This window comes from Embiotoca jacksoni, unplaced genomic scaffold (assembly GCF_022577435.1).
Source record: "Embiotoca jacksoni isolate LCO1_2020_lvr unplaced genomic scaffold, fEmbJac1.0.p SCAF_20, whole genome shotgun sequence".
Lineage (NCBI taxonomy): Eukaryota > Metazoa > Chordata > Actinopteri > Embiotocidae > Embiotoca > Embiotoca jacksoni.
The window spans coordinates 9,054,745-9,070,680 of NW_027185341.1; the positions used below are offsets into that span (position 1 = coordinate 9,054,745).

General features: G+C 42.7%; 1 protein-coding gene across 1 annotated transcript; it reads right to left on the reverse strand.

Moving 5' to 3' along the window:
• Positions 1 to 536: 536 nt before the first annotated feature.
• On the reverse strand, positions 537 to 14,112 carry sstr2a (somatostatin receptor 2a). Its single transcript, XM_069156148.1, has 4 exons — positions 13,748 to 14,112; positions 10,440 to 11,160; positions 9,204 to 9,529; positions 537 to 7,971 (listed from the first exon to the last, which is right to left on the reverse strand). The coding sequence occupies exons 2-4, from the start codon at positions 10,825 to 10,827 to the stop codon at positions 7,540 to 7,542; spliced, it is 1,146 nt and encodes a 381-aa protein (XP_069012249.1). The 5' UTR covers positions 10,828 to 11,160; positions 13,748 to 14,112; the 3' UTR covers positions 537 to 7,539.
• Positions 14,113 to 15,936: the final 1,824 nt, after the last annotated feature.

The window sequence follows — 15,936 nt, forward strand, 5'->3', positions numbered from 1 at the left end:
CAAATCAGCTATTTTATCCTTTACAAGGTTAATTTAACCCTGTTCAGGATAAAGCGGGTATAGATAATGGATGGATGGAAGGTTAATCTACAACTGCTGAAGAAAGCTCACTCTGGACTGACTCATAAAATACCCCTGGTTTTAACCCTTTTCTTTAATTGAGGTTTAATTTCTGTTTCGTTAAACAACCTCATGTGTGCTCTCCATCTCTTTGTCCAACTCTGAGCCAGCCCGTGACGGAATAAATTATGGGATTTAACTGTTTCTGTGTTTGGGAGTTCTTTCAAAGCCCCTCGAGGAATGCTGGCGCTCACTTAATCCCACACCGGGTATCATATGTAACAGTGTCTTCTGCACTGATGTGTTCAGGGGATCGAGGAAAAACATGGAGTTCCTCCAAGTAACGCATTCCTGGCGGATGTACACAGTTGGAATTCCAGGAACTTTGTGAGATACGCAGCCGTCAATGCACGCAACCTGTCGACACACACAGGCCACATTACACACGCTCGTACACTGACTCACAAATACACAGATTTGAGCATGGCCTGCATTTTAATTGCAGAGACAAGGACATCGGTCTATCCATTACAATCATTGATCACATTATAATCTACAGTATGCAACAATAAAGAGTCACAAATAAACATCTGCTTTTGACATTATATCACACGAACATAAGCTATGTAAGCTGGAGGGGGGGGGGGAAAGCAGTGAAAGTGATATACAGCTCTGTTATGGTTTGGTCTGTGTCTGCAGAGCGCAAAGGCCTTTGGTTGCTTGGCTTTTGGGAGAAACATGTTACAATGTTGTTTTTGCTGTACACAGATGTCATCACATGATTTTATATTCAGTTTCAAGGCACATAGATAAAAGTAACAGCACAGAAAAGTACATATCCACGCCCGAAGCAGCTATGGCCAACTCGCCCGCAGTTTGTGTAGTCGGGATTTTAACGTGAAATTCATACAGACGCTGCTGATTATGCAACCTGCTATCACGGCCAAGCTTGAATTAGACACGACGGTCCACTCCAGGAAAACGTGAAATAGCCAGGCTTTGCCTTATCGAAGTGTGAAAGTTACACATTTTCCTGGTGTGAGCAAAAATGAAACCTACTGCATGCGTAGAGCCATGTGATTTACAGAATAATTTAACTTAGAAAAAAACATGGTTGGGGTTAGAAAACCAAAAAAAACTACTCGACAAAAACATTGTCACCTCCTGGATTCAACCCGCATCGTGCTGCATGGCAGTCTGTGAGTAATGTCGCCAAAAAAAATGTCCTTTGTTGCCTCTGTTTCAGGACCTTGGTCAGATGATCCCACGTCACATGACATTTCATGCGTGTAAGTTTCACACTTTAAAAATGTGGAACTGTCACTCCTAGACAGGCCAACGCGTGGCTATTTCACGCTTTGCTGTGATACTGGGTTTGATTATAACCTAAAAAAGATACAAAGTTGCACCTGCACCTAAATATGAAGCCAAACTAAAGTACCACTCTGTAGCTTTTCTTTCTGAGATGTATTCAGCTAAAACAAAGGTGGCACCCAGTAACATGTGTAACACTGGTTTTGGTCAGTGAGGTGTCGAAGAAGGTGGGATATGCAACCCTCTTCATGCAAGAACAAGCAGAGGATACCACAAATACATAGTTTACATCAACAGTGCATCCTCAGGAGTGCACGTAATAGCCCTTCGCAAATGAACGTAGGTTTCGAAAAAAAAGAAAAAAAAGAAGAAGAAATAGAGCGCAGGAGGGCGGAGGTTTCCCATTCCTCTGCTTCTGCCTCTCATCTGTACACTATACAATACAGTGAACATGGAGCCAAGGTACATGCCAACTCCTTTTTTTAGATAATGGCATAATTTCATAAGAGAAAGACACCGAGGTCTTGATTTCACAAAATGACAAAGAAAGCAGCTTTTCCAGGCGATGCCCCAGCGCTACATTTGCGTTGACTTTGGCACAAACTGTCTTTATCAGCATCTATTAAACATCAGAATGGTCCATTAAGTACATTTAAGTATGTCCAAACAGCCGGCGGCAGTGACATTAGTGTGCTTTCTTCAATATGGTTCACTATGTTTTCGGCTCAGTTCAGTTTGGGTGGGTTTAAAATGTGCGTCAGCGCATATTACTCTTCACCAGCTGAGCATGCCAACCAAACAGGGAGAGAGGAATAGATAGAAGAAACCCAGAGAGCGAAAGTAATTACCCGTGGATGATGGGAGAATAGTTGCACTGCAGACTTGAAAAGTGCTAAATACCTGAAGAGAAATTGGACAGAAATTAAATGAGCTTCTCACTGTATCACACACACACACCTTGTTCACAAAGGTACACCAATAAAAATACACAAAAATAATTGAATCATGTTTTTCGTTATTATAAATGAACATATTTCTGGTTGGGGGCGTCCCACTCATAATGCCCTCGTTCTTGTACCGCTGTTGCTCATACGCAATCCAGTAGGTCACGATGACTCCACCGATGCAGAATTGGTTGCCCTCATTGTCGTATGCATGAGTCAGACCATGGCACAAGGAGCTTGCGTGCATGTGAGACATTGTGAGCAGCACATGAACCTACACGGGTGACTAAATATCTGCGAACATGACTGCAAACGTACGTATGTGTTTGACCTGTGACTGAACCTGCTCGAAATAGGACCCACAGCCGTGACAACACAAAGAAAATGTCATGATAAACTATAGGCCGTGTTGCCCACTACCATCTATGACACGCCTATCGTGTGTGTGTGTGTGTGTGTGTGTGTGTGTGAGACCTCTTATGATTGTCAACAGTAACCTCTCATGACAGGCCCCGTCTGCCTCCTCATCCCTTCTGATTGCAACGATTGATGGTTTCTGACATGACTGATATACACTGCGGCATTTAGTTTACGACCTTATTACTGCTGTGAGGGCTTCGCAGTCGTTTGATAAATCACGGTGAGGTCCACTGAGTACAAAAAGCCTGATATCTAAAATGGAATTTCGATGTCTGCTGCGGATGTAGATTCAGTCTGTTTTAAGGTTTCCAACTTTAGTTATTGTGACAAGGTTTTATGCCGTGGCTGCTTCAGCACTTGCTCTGCCGGGAGGTCGTAGCATCGTGGAGTCAGAACAGTTAGCTGCTTAACTTACCTAGTGCTGTGAACACCAAGCTAATTTCTGAAAGCCGATGCTGTTAAATAGTTTAGGTTCGAGCTCCCTCTATCTGGCGGCAACCGACAGCGACGTCACCCATCGCTTCGTGAACCGCCCTTATGAAGCCACCAGTTTGACTTTTTTGTCGTAACCATCTTGCTGGCTAGGGCAAGCTGTGGGAGAGCGAGCGTTGGATCTGACTCAATCTGGTTAGAAACCCTACGACACCACGTCCAGCTTGCCTAGAGCGCAAATCTCACTGCAACACAGGCCTGTCAATCAAACAGACACGCCCCTAAACACAAGGTTTTCTGAGGCCGACTTTCTAATTATTGATCCGATTATTTTCAGATGGCCCGCCAGAAAACTGATAAGAGGGAGGGACTTTAGCAAGCAACACTATGAGAACTTGTAGAACAAAATGATTCGCTTTATATTTCATGAGAGAAGTTGAATGGACGTCTATTGAGCTGGAGGCTTTTTTTGGAGCTAACCCCTGGTGGCCCTCAGTGGTATTGCAGTTTATGGCACCTCTGCATTGGCCTTATTTTTCAGACCTGGAAGGTACGTCCACTTTTATATTCAGTCTGTCTTAGTATTCTTCTTCTTTTTTTACATACTAACAGTCTAAAGCCATGCAGGTGTCCCACTGCCAACATTAGAATGCTAACATGCTAACATTGTCAGTAGCCTAGTGGTGTGTTTATTCTGTTCACCATCTTTGTTTAGAGTGGTATTATGCAAGCATTTCCCGAGACTTGGAAAGCCCCTAATTCTAGAAGCAAAACCTCCATTTATCCTTCCCATTAACCATGTCAAGTACTCCGAAGTTGGGGCCCTTCAACAACATAAAAAAAAAACATTAGAAACAACTCTCAATGTTATATAAAGATATCATTAAGTCAAGCGCAGAGCGAAAAATGATGTGGTTGAGGACATTTGAAAATGTAAACTGTAGTCTGAGTCAGTTTATTTATAAATTCTGGGTAAATTTTAGGTATAGATTCAGAAACTATGGCATTGTGTTTTGGGACTCAACTGTAGGCTTTTTCCATCTTGCGAAGGGCTCACTGCATATGTGGAAACATTTTCTCAGTTCAAAATGTAAAACAATCCAAGGCACACTGCTTCATCTGAATCTGATCCTGATGGAGACGTGGGGGTCGCAATGCATTGGTCATTTTAATACATATTGACACCTAAAATAAAGGCATTGTCATTTTCCGCAAACCCTACAGTGTGCCCTGGACTGTTTTGAAGGAAACTTGTGATCTAAACAAAGACCCAGCAGCACTGGCCGAGACTGATGGATCATTGTCCTTAGACCTGTCAGGAATTTACAGAAACAAAGTTGAAATAATGGTGTCCGTAACATAAACCGTAACATCATCTAGGAGAGGCCTGTGTTTTTATGTTTAGCAATTTTGAAACATCATTTAAAGACTACAGATGGGAATAAACACGTCCGGAATCAATGATACCTTTCCAGCTGTGGCCAACGGGCATTAACAGTAGTTTTGCAGGTATTTGTTTGTAAATTAAGGTATTGGCCTTAAAAAATAAAAAGCACAACCTGATGATGATAAATGGAAAGTTAAGGGATCAAAGTCATTACATTTCATCTTAAGTCATATGGTAAGCAGACAGACCAACACTGCCATCATTTGTGCCACAAAAGAAGCCTCTCATTATATAGAGAGTTGGGATATAGTAGATTTGTGAGTACACTTGACTATAGCTGCCTGCTTATTACTTTCACTTTTCAAAGTGTATTGAATGCAGCTGAGAGTAACAGCTCCAATCAGTTAAGGTCCTGTTTATAGCAATATGTTTGTTATATTTGTAACAATAACAGTGAAGTAGTGGTCATAGGTATCCATAGCAACAAACAACACTGGGTCCCGCAGCAAGGTTGGTAACTGTAAACACCATCCACACGTTGTTTATGACTTCCCTGTGACCTGATAATGTTATCAGTGGGAGCATACAGTTCATTGACCAATATGTGACCTTGATGGGAAAGTCCTTCATGACGATCCTATGTGGACATGTGAAGACGAACTTTTGAAGAGGAACTTTGGTCATTTGTGTCCTTCTTCGTTGGTTGAAAGCTTCATCGCTGCATGATTAGTGAACATGGTCGGATGTGGTCAGAAACGTGCTGTGTTGCACCTCTAATCACACCCAACAGGGGTGTCACCAGATCATCGTCATCACTGCACGGGACGCCGAGCGCTATTTACTATGCAGGATATATGCTGCCCTCAAATGGAAGTGGTGAGCTCACGGCGACCACTCGGGAAGTCGTGTCTTGAGAACACCGCTTCTCGGCAACAGCGACATGGATGGCATCGAGAAGCGTCAGTGGCTAACAAGTGAACAAGCCTGCAAGCGGGTAACGTAATGGAGGAAATGCAAAAGCATAATGACAAAGGGAAAGAAATAACGTAACATTACAGTATATTAACTTATCATCACGCGAACAACGATACCAGAGCCTCCGCCATTTTCTAAAACGTCAACATAATTCCAAAGTCTGAGGTCATGAATACCACGAGAGGGCATAGTTCATGTCTCATCTCGTGAACACGGAAAATACGAACCCATTTGAAGGCAGCAATAGTCTGTGTTACAAACTAAAGGTGTGGAACTTGAAACATTCAACACACAGGAAAGGTCTGACGAAATAAACTGCCCACTTGCATCTTGGGAAATGTAGAATCTGTTATCTTTGGAGATTAAAGTGTAGGACAGCTCGGCTCCTGCTGCTTTGATTTTGAACATTCTTTTAAAAATTTGTGTGCAGTGAGTTTATGGACGGGCAAAATAAAATTACTGGGGTGCACCTGTAAGCTTTCACGGTCATTACACCGCTAATTAGCATTTGAGATCAACCAAACACGCAAAAAATTGATTGTATGTAAACACAGCAGTTATTCTGAGTCACTTGTACCCGCGAGCCAGCAACTTCCTATACGTACAAATCTTTGCTCTCTTCCTGTATTCATGCAGCTCCCTTCTACCTTTAAAACTTTTTTTTCCATTCGTGTTCTGTTATCGATCTTCAGCTCTTTCAATGTCTTGCTCTCCATCTCTACCCGGTCTCCCTCCCTGGTGGACTACATAACACAACTTCCGACCTTCAGTGAAATTTTGGATCGTTGCAAGCACACGCTGGCTCAATCAAATGTGACTCTGAGGGTCACATTTCAACATGAAATCAGGAACTCGTACCTTGTCAAAACACAGCACTGTACAAGTAGATAGGGGCTCCTTAAAACAGTGCAAGGAGCAGCTATTGTAAAGATCAGGATGCAGTATAAAGTACATATGATGGGATTCACAAACTAAATATCTCAAGAATTCAGAATGTTACAGCAGGGTTTGCCTTTCAGCCGGAGGCTGACAGAAAACTATTTGCTATATACAAAGTCAAACAGTTTTGGAGGAGCAAAGTTAGAGCATCTGCAGTGGTGATTTCCCATCCTTCAACTTAAGTCAATAATCCGAGATGTTAAATTCAAGAGTTTATAGATCAGTGCGGCTTCTCCTCTGAAAAGGCCAGCTAAAGTGAAAAGAGCATCCATATGTTTACCGGGAAATGAAAGGGCTTTGCCTTTTTTTTGTTGCCCTTTTCATGTAGGACCAGGTGAATCATCTGATATTAATAAAATATGACCTGTTCATCTTTGGGTTGTGGTTTCAGATTCTTATTTTTGAAAGGCTCTCGAGAACTACGGAGATGGCCACTGAAATGTTTGGCCGATTTCTTCAGTGGTATTTCCACATTCAGACAAAATCTATGCTCAACCTTCTTATTTCTTAAAGAAGTAAAAAAAAAAAAAAAAAATCTAAAAAAAAAATCCATCAAGCAGGGCATGGGTGGTGCTCCATCGCCTCAGACCTCTCTCTACCCGAGGTGAACTAGCCCCGGTATTTCTTCATTGCGCCCACAGCAGTCCACTCTCAGATGTTGCGTATTGATATGGATTTTGGTTCCATCAGCATCACTGACCACTCAATACAAGCCTCAAGCTGGGACACAGAAACAGTGCTCTTATGAATGTTTGCTTTCACTTTTTGTACAGCGTTGAACATCAGTCAAAATATATATTTGCTCCGCCTCAGGGTTAACTAGCTCATTAACCCAATTATCAAAAGTTTTGAGCTGGAGTCAATGTACTTTCCCTGACCTCTGAAAACCCCTTCGGAAACTGTTTGTTTTTCTCTTGCACTTTGCTCATGTGTCAGTGTTCAGGAGCAACTATTACATCATCCTCAGGTCACTAGCAGTGCATTTGCAGCCCATCAATCTGGAAGCTCCAACTACCACTGCTCTGTCTCTCTTCCCTCCCTGGATGCCACCGCCGGCTCCTTTGGCCCTTAGATGCTGGTCTGCAGCTCGCCATTGAGCAAGGCGGCATTGTGAGTCTCCAGGTTGGCGTTGATGATCACGGCTTCGTTGACCATCCTGCTCCGGTCCGCCCTGCTGTCGCTGCGTTCTATCTCGTCCAGGCCCGCCACCTTTTTCAGGCACAGAACGTTCTGAAAGCTCTTCTTGAAGTTGTCCGACAGGAAGGCGTAAAGGATGGGGTTTGCGCAGCTGTTGGCGTAACCGAGCACCACCACGAAGTCAAAGGTGCTCTTCACGGCAGAGGTGGGGTTGATGGAGCCGGTGACGGAGGTGACGTTGAAAACGTAGAAGGGCAGCCAGCAGAGGACGAACACCGCCACCACGATGGACACCATCCGTGTCACCTTACGCTCGGACCGCTTGCGCTTTGTGGAACCCACGCGCATGCCAGACGATTTCACCTGGCAAAGGGAATGATTGTCAGTGGATTCAAACCTCGCAAACATTAAAGCACACCAACACCTTAGAGGAGTCAGCCTGGCATTTTAGGATATATGCTTATTGCTTTATGTCAAAGGTTAGATTAAAAGATCAATACCACCTCTGATATCAAATATGAAGCAACAACCAACCTATAACCCAGACTATAAGCAAATATGTGGGTTCTGTCCTAAATAATTGAAGTCCAATAACATGAAGTTAGGATTTTACATAAGTTGTGTGCTTGTCTGTTCCTTCACTGGGCATAGTGACGTTAGATGCACTGATCTCTGAGCTGACCTGAGATAACCGGCCTCTGGCTCTGGCTTCATTTCAAATGGACAGATAGGAGAGGGATATTCTCATGTAACTCTTTGCAAGAAATAAAATTAGAAAATAATGAATTAACATAAATTATTTTACATATTGCTTCTGGCAACCAGTGGCTGGACTGAGTACACTGAGCTCTAGCCTGGCTATGCCTGCCTGTTACTCACAGCTTGAGTCTTAAGTGTGATTATAGTCTGGAAAGACTAAAGTTTTCTCAGGCGCTCTGAAGGGAGGACCAATCAAGGGGCAGTAGAAGTGGTTACGTGCGATGAGACTGAAGTAGTTGCAAAAATGACAGTGATCGTAGGGCTTCGGTGCACAACTATGGTATATGGTGGTCAATTCCGATTGGTTAATGGCTGTCCTAATAGTTTGAATAGTAACCCTTTCTTTAGTTGGATGCAACAACTAAAAACAGCCCTCAATGGAGCATGGCCACAACCATATCTTCACACAGTGAATTTGGGTATAGCTTCCACTCAAATGCACAAGAACTCTGGTCTTTCACTGTACATTTTTTTTTTGTATTAATCTTTAGCATGATGCTGTTTTTCATGTATAATATATATTAGCTAAATCAAAAAATATCTTAAAATGTAAAACATTCAATGTTTACAGTTTCTTTTATGAAATGTGGCAAGTACTGAACACTGTTATCCCCTTCCAAATAAACTACACTATTAATTTTACAATGACAACTTAATTTGATTAAAATAGATCCATTCACTGTTTCTAACTCCACCTTCAAGTGGCCAAATCCCTCAATGGTCAAGGTGCATCGTTGTTGCCATGGACACTTATAAAATAGCTTCTTGTTGAATTTAGAAGATAGTGGAATTGCAAAGCCAAAAATGGTCTGCAATTATGAAAAGCAGGCTCTCACCTTGACTATGATGAGTAGGTAGCACATGCATATGACCGCCAGCGGCATGAAGAACCCAATGAAGAAAGTGTAGAATATGAAGGCTGTGTAGTAGACGTCCTGGGGCTCCGGCCACACGATCCCACATACCGGCACCTTGTCCAGGCCGCTGAAGATCATAGTCGGCAGGATGACTAACAGCGACACGCCCCATACTGTGAGGTTAATTAGCTTGGCTATGCGGGGTTTCCGCCATTTTGTGGACCTAATAGGGTGAACCACAGCCAGGTATCGATCGATGCTCATCACCATCAGACAGAAGATGCTGGTGAACTGATTGAGAGAGTCTGGGGCGGGGTAAAGGCAGGAAGAGAGGGAGCAGGAAGAAGATGAGTGAGGTTACAGCTCAGTAATCACTAATGCTTGATTAAAAAGGAAAAATAATCCATTTTAATCAGTTTTGGCTCTTTCCCTTGATAAAGACTGGATGACAATATTGTTGCCAATTGGTTCATTAAACACAGTACATAATAATACTGCATTAGATGTTCAATCAATGCAAAATCCAAAGTGTAAATATGAGAAGTTGCTGTGACAACGACAGACCAGGAAGTCAGTGAGTCTTGTGAAAAAAATGTCCCACAAAGAACCCCTCTGAAAACCAGGACTTGACATCTTGTCTCAATCTGTTTTTTGTACGGAAATAGTGACAGAGGCCACGTAAAGAGGAGGCTGGGGTGTTTGGATGGATCAAACACAGGATTTTCACCCAAGAGAGTCTAAGAGAAAGTACAAATCTTACTTAGTGTATTTAAATTACGTAACTTTAAGATAAGATATAACCTCACTTACGTAAGTAACGTACTAATTTTAATCCAAACCATGATTTTTTTTTTCTTTAACCTACAACCTTGTTTTTTTGGTGCCTTTTTTTTTTTTTTTTGACACCCTGTGTCTGAGACGCCAGCGGTCTTTGTTGGAAAGAGATGTGACGTGGACGCAGGCCAATGGGAAAGACAGAAAAACCAGGCATCTATTGTGAAACTTCTATGTTCTGCAGTTTGGACCAACATATCTACTAGGTTGGTGTCCAGGATTTTGAAAAAGCACTATTCCAGTCTTGAAATTCAAAAAGGAACAATTTGAATCTTCTTTTTTGCAACCATAGCTGGCAGTGATTCCGCGATCATATTACTGTTGAGAAACCTAAACATGTGTCTTTGCCAGGTAAAACTTGCACTGAACTATGACACCCACCTACGGTCATGATCACCCTGCACAGAGCCTCTCCGAAGGGCCAGTGCACCAGCGTCAGCTGCAGGGCGATGAACGGCAGGCTCATCATGCACAGCACGTCTGCCACCGCCAGATTCAGGATGTAAATGTTGGTCACCGTCTTCATCTTGGCGTAACGCAGGATAACGTAGATGACCAGGGTGTTGCCGCACAGTCCCACGGCGCACACCATGAAGTAGATTAAGGTGATGACCACCGAGCTGGTCTTGTCCTGGTGGGGCTCCCTGGTCCTGGTGATGTTGAGGTCCAGGTCGGACTCGTTCCCCGGGATGTAGCTGTCATACAGGAGGGGCTCGGGCATGGAAATGTTGGGGGACGTTGGGAGGAAGGGCCACTGATCTAAAGCCATGACTGCTGAGAGGACTATCAAAGGTTTCTAAGGATAGTGAGGATTAGAGGGTAAAGGTGTGATCATAAAGGAGCACGGTGATGGTAAATACTAATGGGTTTGATGCTTCAACGCATTCATTTTACCATACAAGGCTCTAGAAATAAGGTTAAAGGGACTTCAGGGGTGTCTGTCTAAGATAAAAGATAAGAGCCTTGGCTACTGGGAATTTTGAGACTTTGAGGTCGAACGGTCTGGGGCTCTGGGGATTGGGACAACTGGGGACTTTCATGTACGATGACCCACAATTCTCACATCCCAGCTGTAGAGAGGAAGTACGAGAGCAAGACGGGTCTACGGAGAGAGAGAGAGAGAGAGAGAGAGAGAGAGAGAGACACTGAAACAGAGTGACGACTTAATCAAAAAAACTGCTGGAGAACAGGGAATATTTCCGTTGACAATAATAGTCCTTTGAGATCCATGGCAACAATTGCAAGGTTACTTTACATAACTGCTTTCACACCCTCCACCAGAGTTACAAGTCAAATATTCTCTCAAGAGAATTATCCAAGTGGTATACTGTATGCCTAACTCTTACACTCTTTGATTATCCTCAATACTTCTTATTCCTGTCACAACAAGAATTTGGCAGACAAAAGACATGGAAGACTTTGCCAAGTCAAAATTTCACAAGTTGTATGAAAACCTCTGGCCATTTCCTTCCGTATTTAGGAAACACAGTCAGGAAAGACCAATTTAAAAGGGTCATACCCAAAATAACGCAGCTTTAGGGTGTATTATTGAGCCTCCAGCTACCAGGACAGGATATATCCGACACTTAAAGGTGTGGGTAACTACCAAGCTTATTACGACTTCTACATAAGAGTCATATTTCTATGTTTTACACAGTCTCTGCTGAGTCTTATCTGCTCTTCTGTTTTTCTCTTGCTTTGTCAGTCTGACCATAAACCCTCTCAAGCTCAAACGAGCCCGGTAGTCCTGGTAGGTTGTGTACGTATGTGCCTCCCCTCCACCAATGCATACATGCAAAAAGGTACACCTGAGCAAGAGAACGATGAGGGCACAGAAGACAAATGTTTATTCAATTGATCTTGGGGACAAACAGCTCTGACACAGGAGCAGGATCAGTCACGTTTCCCTTGCAGTGACAGAGTCTGGCTCAACGGGGACAACAGTTCAGCTCCTGCGTTCATTATTTACCTGAATTACATGAGGTGAGGTCAGGAAAGGTAAAATACAAGTATCCAGAGGATCAAAATGTTTGGATTACATTGTAGATTTAATCTATGGAGAGATTTTCTCATAATCGAACCGCCCAGTGTGTAAAATTCAATGCACTAGTTACCCGAGCTGGAAGGAATGTCTTGAAACATCATATTTTATCCACCCATCAGAGAACAGATCCAAAGGAATTCAAAACAAAAGTTTGCTCCTGGAAACTGTCACTTGCTCATCACTTCATTATTAGTAAAGCAGGCCGATAGCTGCCCAAAAAGATGGAGGTTCTTCCACTTCCCTTTCACATGGCTCCACACTCCATCACTTTGTTGGGGAAGTGTGAAGGAAGATAAATCTGTGATTGAAACTTGCCTCAACCGGTTTTCAACCTCCAATTTATTATTCTAAGGTTCAGTGTAGAATTGTGCAGGCCAAATCAAAGTACATTTATCATCTTTTATCAGGAGTAACATTCTGTACGTATTCTCATACAGTCAAATTTTACATTTATTACTCTTTAGATTTTAATGCTGGTTGATTCCCAAACACCTGTTGTTCCTGATAAAAATGAAGGAATGGTGGACCCCACAGCTAACAATGCAGACAACTTCAAAGGGAGGTCATTACTGAATTCAAATGAATTTAACAAAAATTGCATGAAAACTTAAATTTGTCCCAAAAAAAAAAATCTGAATTCATGAAAGTTTTGGTTTTCCATCTTTCAATGAAAACATCTTGCATCCACAAAAACTGTGTCAGCATTTGCAGTGGCACCGCTGCCTATGATGGTGAGCCGGTGAGTCAGAGACAGACAGGGTTTATAGTGTTATTTGCTTGCAGCAGGATGCATATAATTACTGTCAGCTTTTTTTTGTTACATCTTATGGTTTCATTAAAAAGCAGGGTAACTGTATTATTAAATGCAAATGGCAGAGGAGGAAATTCTCTATTAAAAATGAAACTTTACTTCACAGAAAAGCAGATATTGCAGGATGGGAGTCAGGAACTGCAGCTCAGCTCTGCACTGACTGTGTGAAAAGATGAAGTGATGCCAGAGAAGCAGCAGCAGCAGCAGCAGCCTCACAGTGGACCTGCAGATTGTGTGAGGAAGAAATGTCCAGCTCAACAGGAGACTAGCAAACACATCAACGTGGAAAACGCTCATCCAACAGTGATCAGCTTTAGTTGATCTTTCTACTTAAAGAGAAAACATGGCTGCTGTGCGCATCAAACCTTTGACCTCTTAATTGAAAGACAAACCACTTGCAGAAGGCTAAATAATCCTGACATGTTTCCCATGTTTCCCACATAATTATGCTTGTTTCTCTGCAGGAGTTGCATCTCTTCCAATCATTTTGGCTTTATACAACTGCCCTACTTTTATACCAAAAATGCAGAAACAGATATAAGATTGCGCATAAACCGCGTTTTAGGTTTAATATCGAATTTAATTTAGCTGTCAAACAAGTTCTGCGTCATGATTTCGCCAGAAAAAAAGGTTTAAAAACCCCACCTTAGTACAGATGTGATAAAAAATGTAACTTTAAACCAAAAAAATAAATAAATAAATGGATCTGACTTTGTTATGGTCACATTACAGCGCGCACAAGTCCACAGAAATGCCTACAGGTGACGACGATTTTAAAGAGCAGTACTAAAAATCCGCGCTAAATTTAAAAAAACATGTATTTCCATCACTTACTCTGAAACAGAAAACTTCATCTTCATATTACGTCCATACCGGCGATATGTCTTTCAGCAGAGAATACGCAGTCCAGCCGCTCCGAAGCAGCCGCTGACCTGCTGGAAAGCTGCATCCCGCCAGCCTCTCCATCCACCTGCTCCCACAGCGTTTACGCACGGCGCTGGCGTTCAACCGCCCACTTGCCGCCTTTAACCTCAGATGCTGGTTACACTACATCTCTCAGGTCATTTTTCTTTTCAAGAAATATTCCGCTTTTATTAATCGAAACTTTAGCAGAGCGCGACAAGGACATGAGAAAAAAAAATAGAAAGCCGGCGTACGCTCAGAGTGCGCTGCATCCAACGAGAAAGTCTCGGCACCAATTCTTCGGTGACAAGTCAGGCAGAGCGGCAGGACGCGCACGGCTGCACGGAGGAGAGAGAGAGAGAGAGAGAGAGAGAGAGAGTGTGTGTGTGTGTGTGTGTGTGTGTGTGTATGTGTGTGTGTGTGTGTGAGAGAGAGAGAGAGAGACAGAGAGAGAGAAAGAGAGGTGCGGTGGGTGGTGATGGTTTGAGCGACAGATCAATGTACGTCGATGTCAGTCAGTTTGCTGATTTAGAGTGATGCGTGTGAGATGCCTGTTTTTTCTGGTGCCTTTTATGACTGAAGACTACTCTGCAGCATTTCTTTACAAACTGTTTTATAAGAGTGTCTCAAAGATGTCCCAAATTAGGTGTGAAGCACATACCTGAACTTTCACAGCAGCTAAATATCGGTAACAGATGGTTTCCTTTGTCCTCCAGATGCATCAAAAAAAATTCATTTTTTTCATTTTTATTCTTCAACCCAAAGCTGAGTCAGAGAATAATGCTGCAAAAAGATTGTCTCTTCAATCTTACCAGTTTCCACTGAGATTATTCTACCCAGGCCTCGCACATGAAGATCGCACTCAGTGATTTTGTCAGCCAAGAGCGATGACACTCGGACCACGAAGATGAAGCTAATCGCCACTCGTCTGTCTTTATATAAAGAGGGAGTTTTTCAAGTAAGTGCAGATGGTGGGTATCTTCCACGACCTCTCTCAGTGGAGGGCTCCATGAGAAAATGTCCTGCCACTTCTCTCAGCATAGCAACACAAAAGTGCAGCTATTATTACTACCAGTTGTTTTCCTATCAAAGATTAATAGTTCTATTTACGTCCAAAATGATTGGAGGGACTGAAGCTATGGAGGGTTGTGGGGTGTGGGGGAGGGGGCATGATAACATAAGTTGAGAAAAAAGGGGGTTATGACGGGTCCATGTTTTAGTTACTGAAAGCAGAGGGTTATCGGTTCAGGTGAGTGTTTGCTGTTATGCTTTGAGGTCAGCAAGTTTTGTCTGGTGAGTTCACTATTCTGTGTGTCACCGAGATCCGCATCAATCCAGCAAACTATTCAGTTGATTCATTCATGATCAAACAAGACCAGAGTAGATACAAAAAAATGAGCACAGTAAAAGCATCAAAGGATGTGTTAACGATTGACCCACTAACAGATGAGATCGACACCATTCACTAAATATGAAGCTAACCATAAAGCTACAGCCAGAGGCTGATGGTTCGCTTAGATTTAATTGTCAAAACTATTGACTGTTTATATAATTGGACTTAACTTCCGGGTCGGAAAAATTAGGCCAATGTGGACATGCCATAAACTGCAATACCACTGACGGCCACTAGAGGTCAATAGGATCGAGTCAGATTCACTGCCCCCCCCCGATTTATGGTCCCTTCTGACTCCAAACCGCTCCGAACTGGCAATATGGTGAGGGCCAATATCTGAACCTGAGGCTTCATAACAGCAGTTCACAAACCAAAAGGGTGACTTGCACACGACACATAAATCTGTGCATAAGTCTGTGTGGGGAGGCGATCAAGAGACTAATTAAGAGGCTGGTTTTAAGAAACAGCAGCACAGAGCAACACAAATGATTTCCATCCCTGATCTTGTGTGTTAATAGAGTCTATTTAACGCTGTGCAAATTGCTCTACAGCACACTTCTAAAGCTCATTAGTCTGTTTGCCGTATGTGTGATCAGCAGAGCGGCACTCATTAAAATATATATTTTTTTAAATTCCGTTTTCATGATCAATTCTCCTGCTCAATACCACCACCCACAGAGAAAGAGCACGATCAAAGGCAAGGAAAACAGTCAACGGTGGAACCATG

Coding starts and splice junctions, on each gene's coding strand:
- sstr2a (XM_069156148.1), bottom strand. CDS start 10,827: ATGGCTTTAGATCAGTGGCCCTTCCTCCCAACGTCCCCCAACATTTCC. Junction 9,530..10,439: donor CAGGGTGATCATGACCGTAG/GTGGGTGTCATA, acceptor ACCCCGCCCCAG/ACTCTCTCAATCAGTTCACC. Junction 7,972..9,203: donor ACCTACTCATCATAGTCAAG/GTGAGAGCCTGC, acceptor TCCCTTTGCCAG/GTGAAATCGTCTGGCATGCG.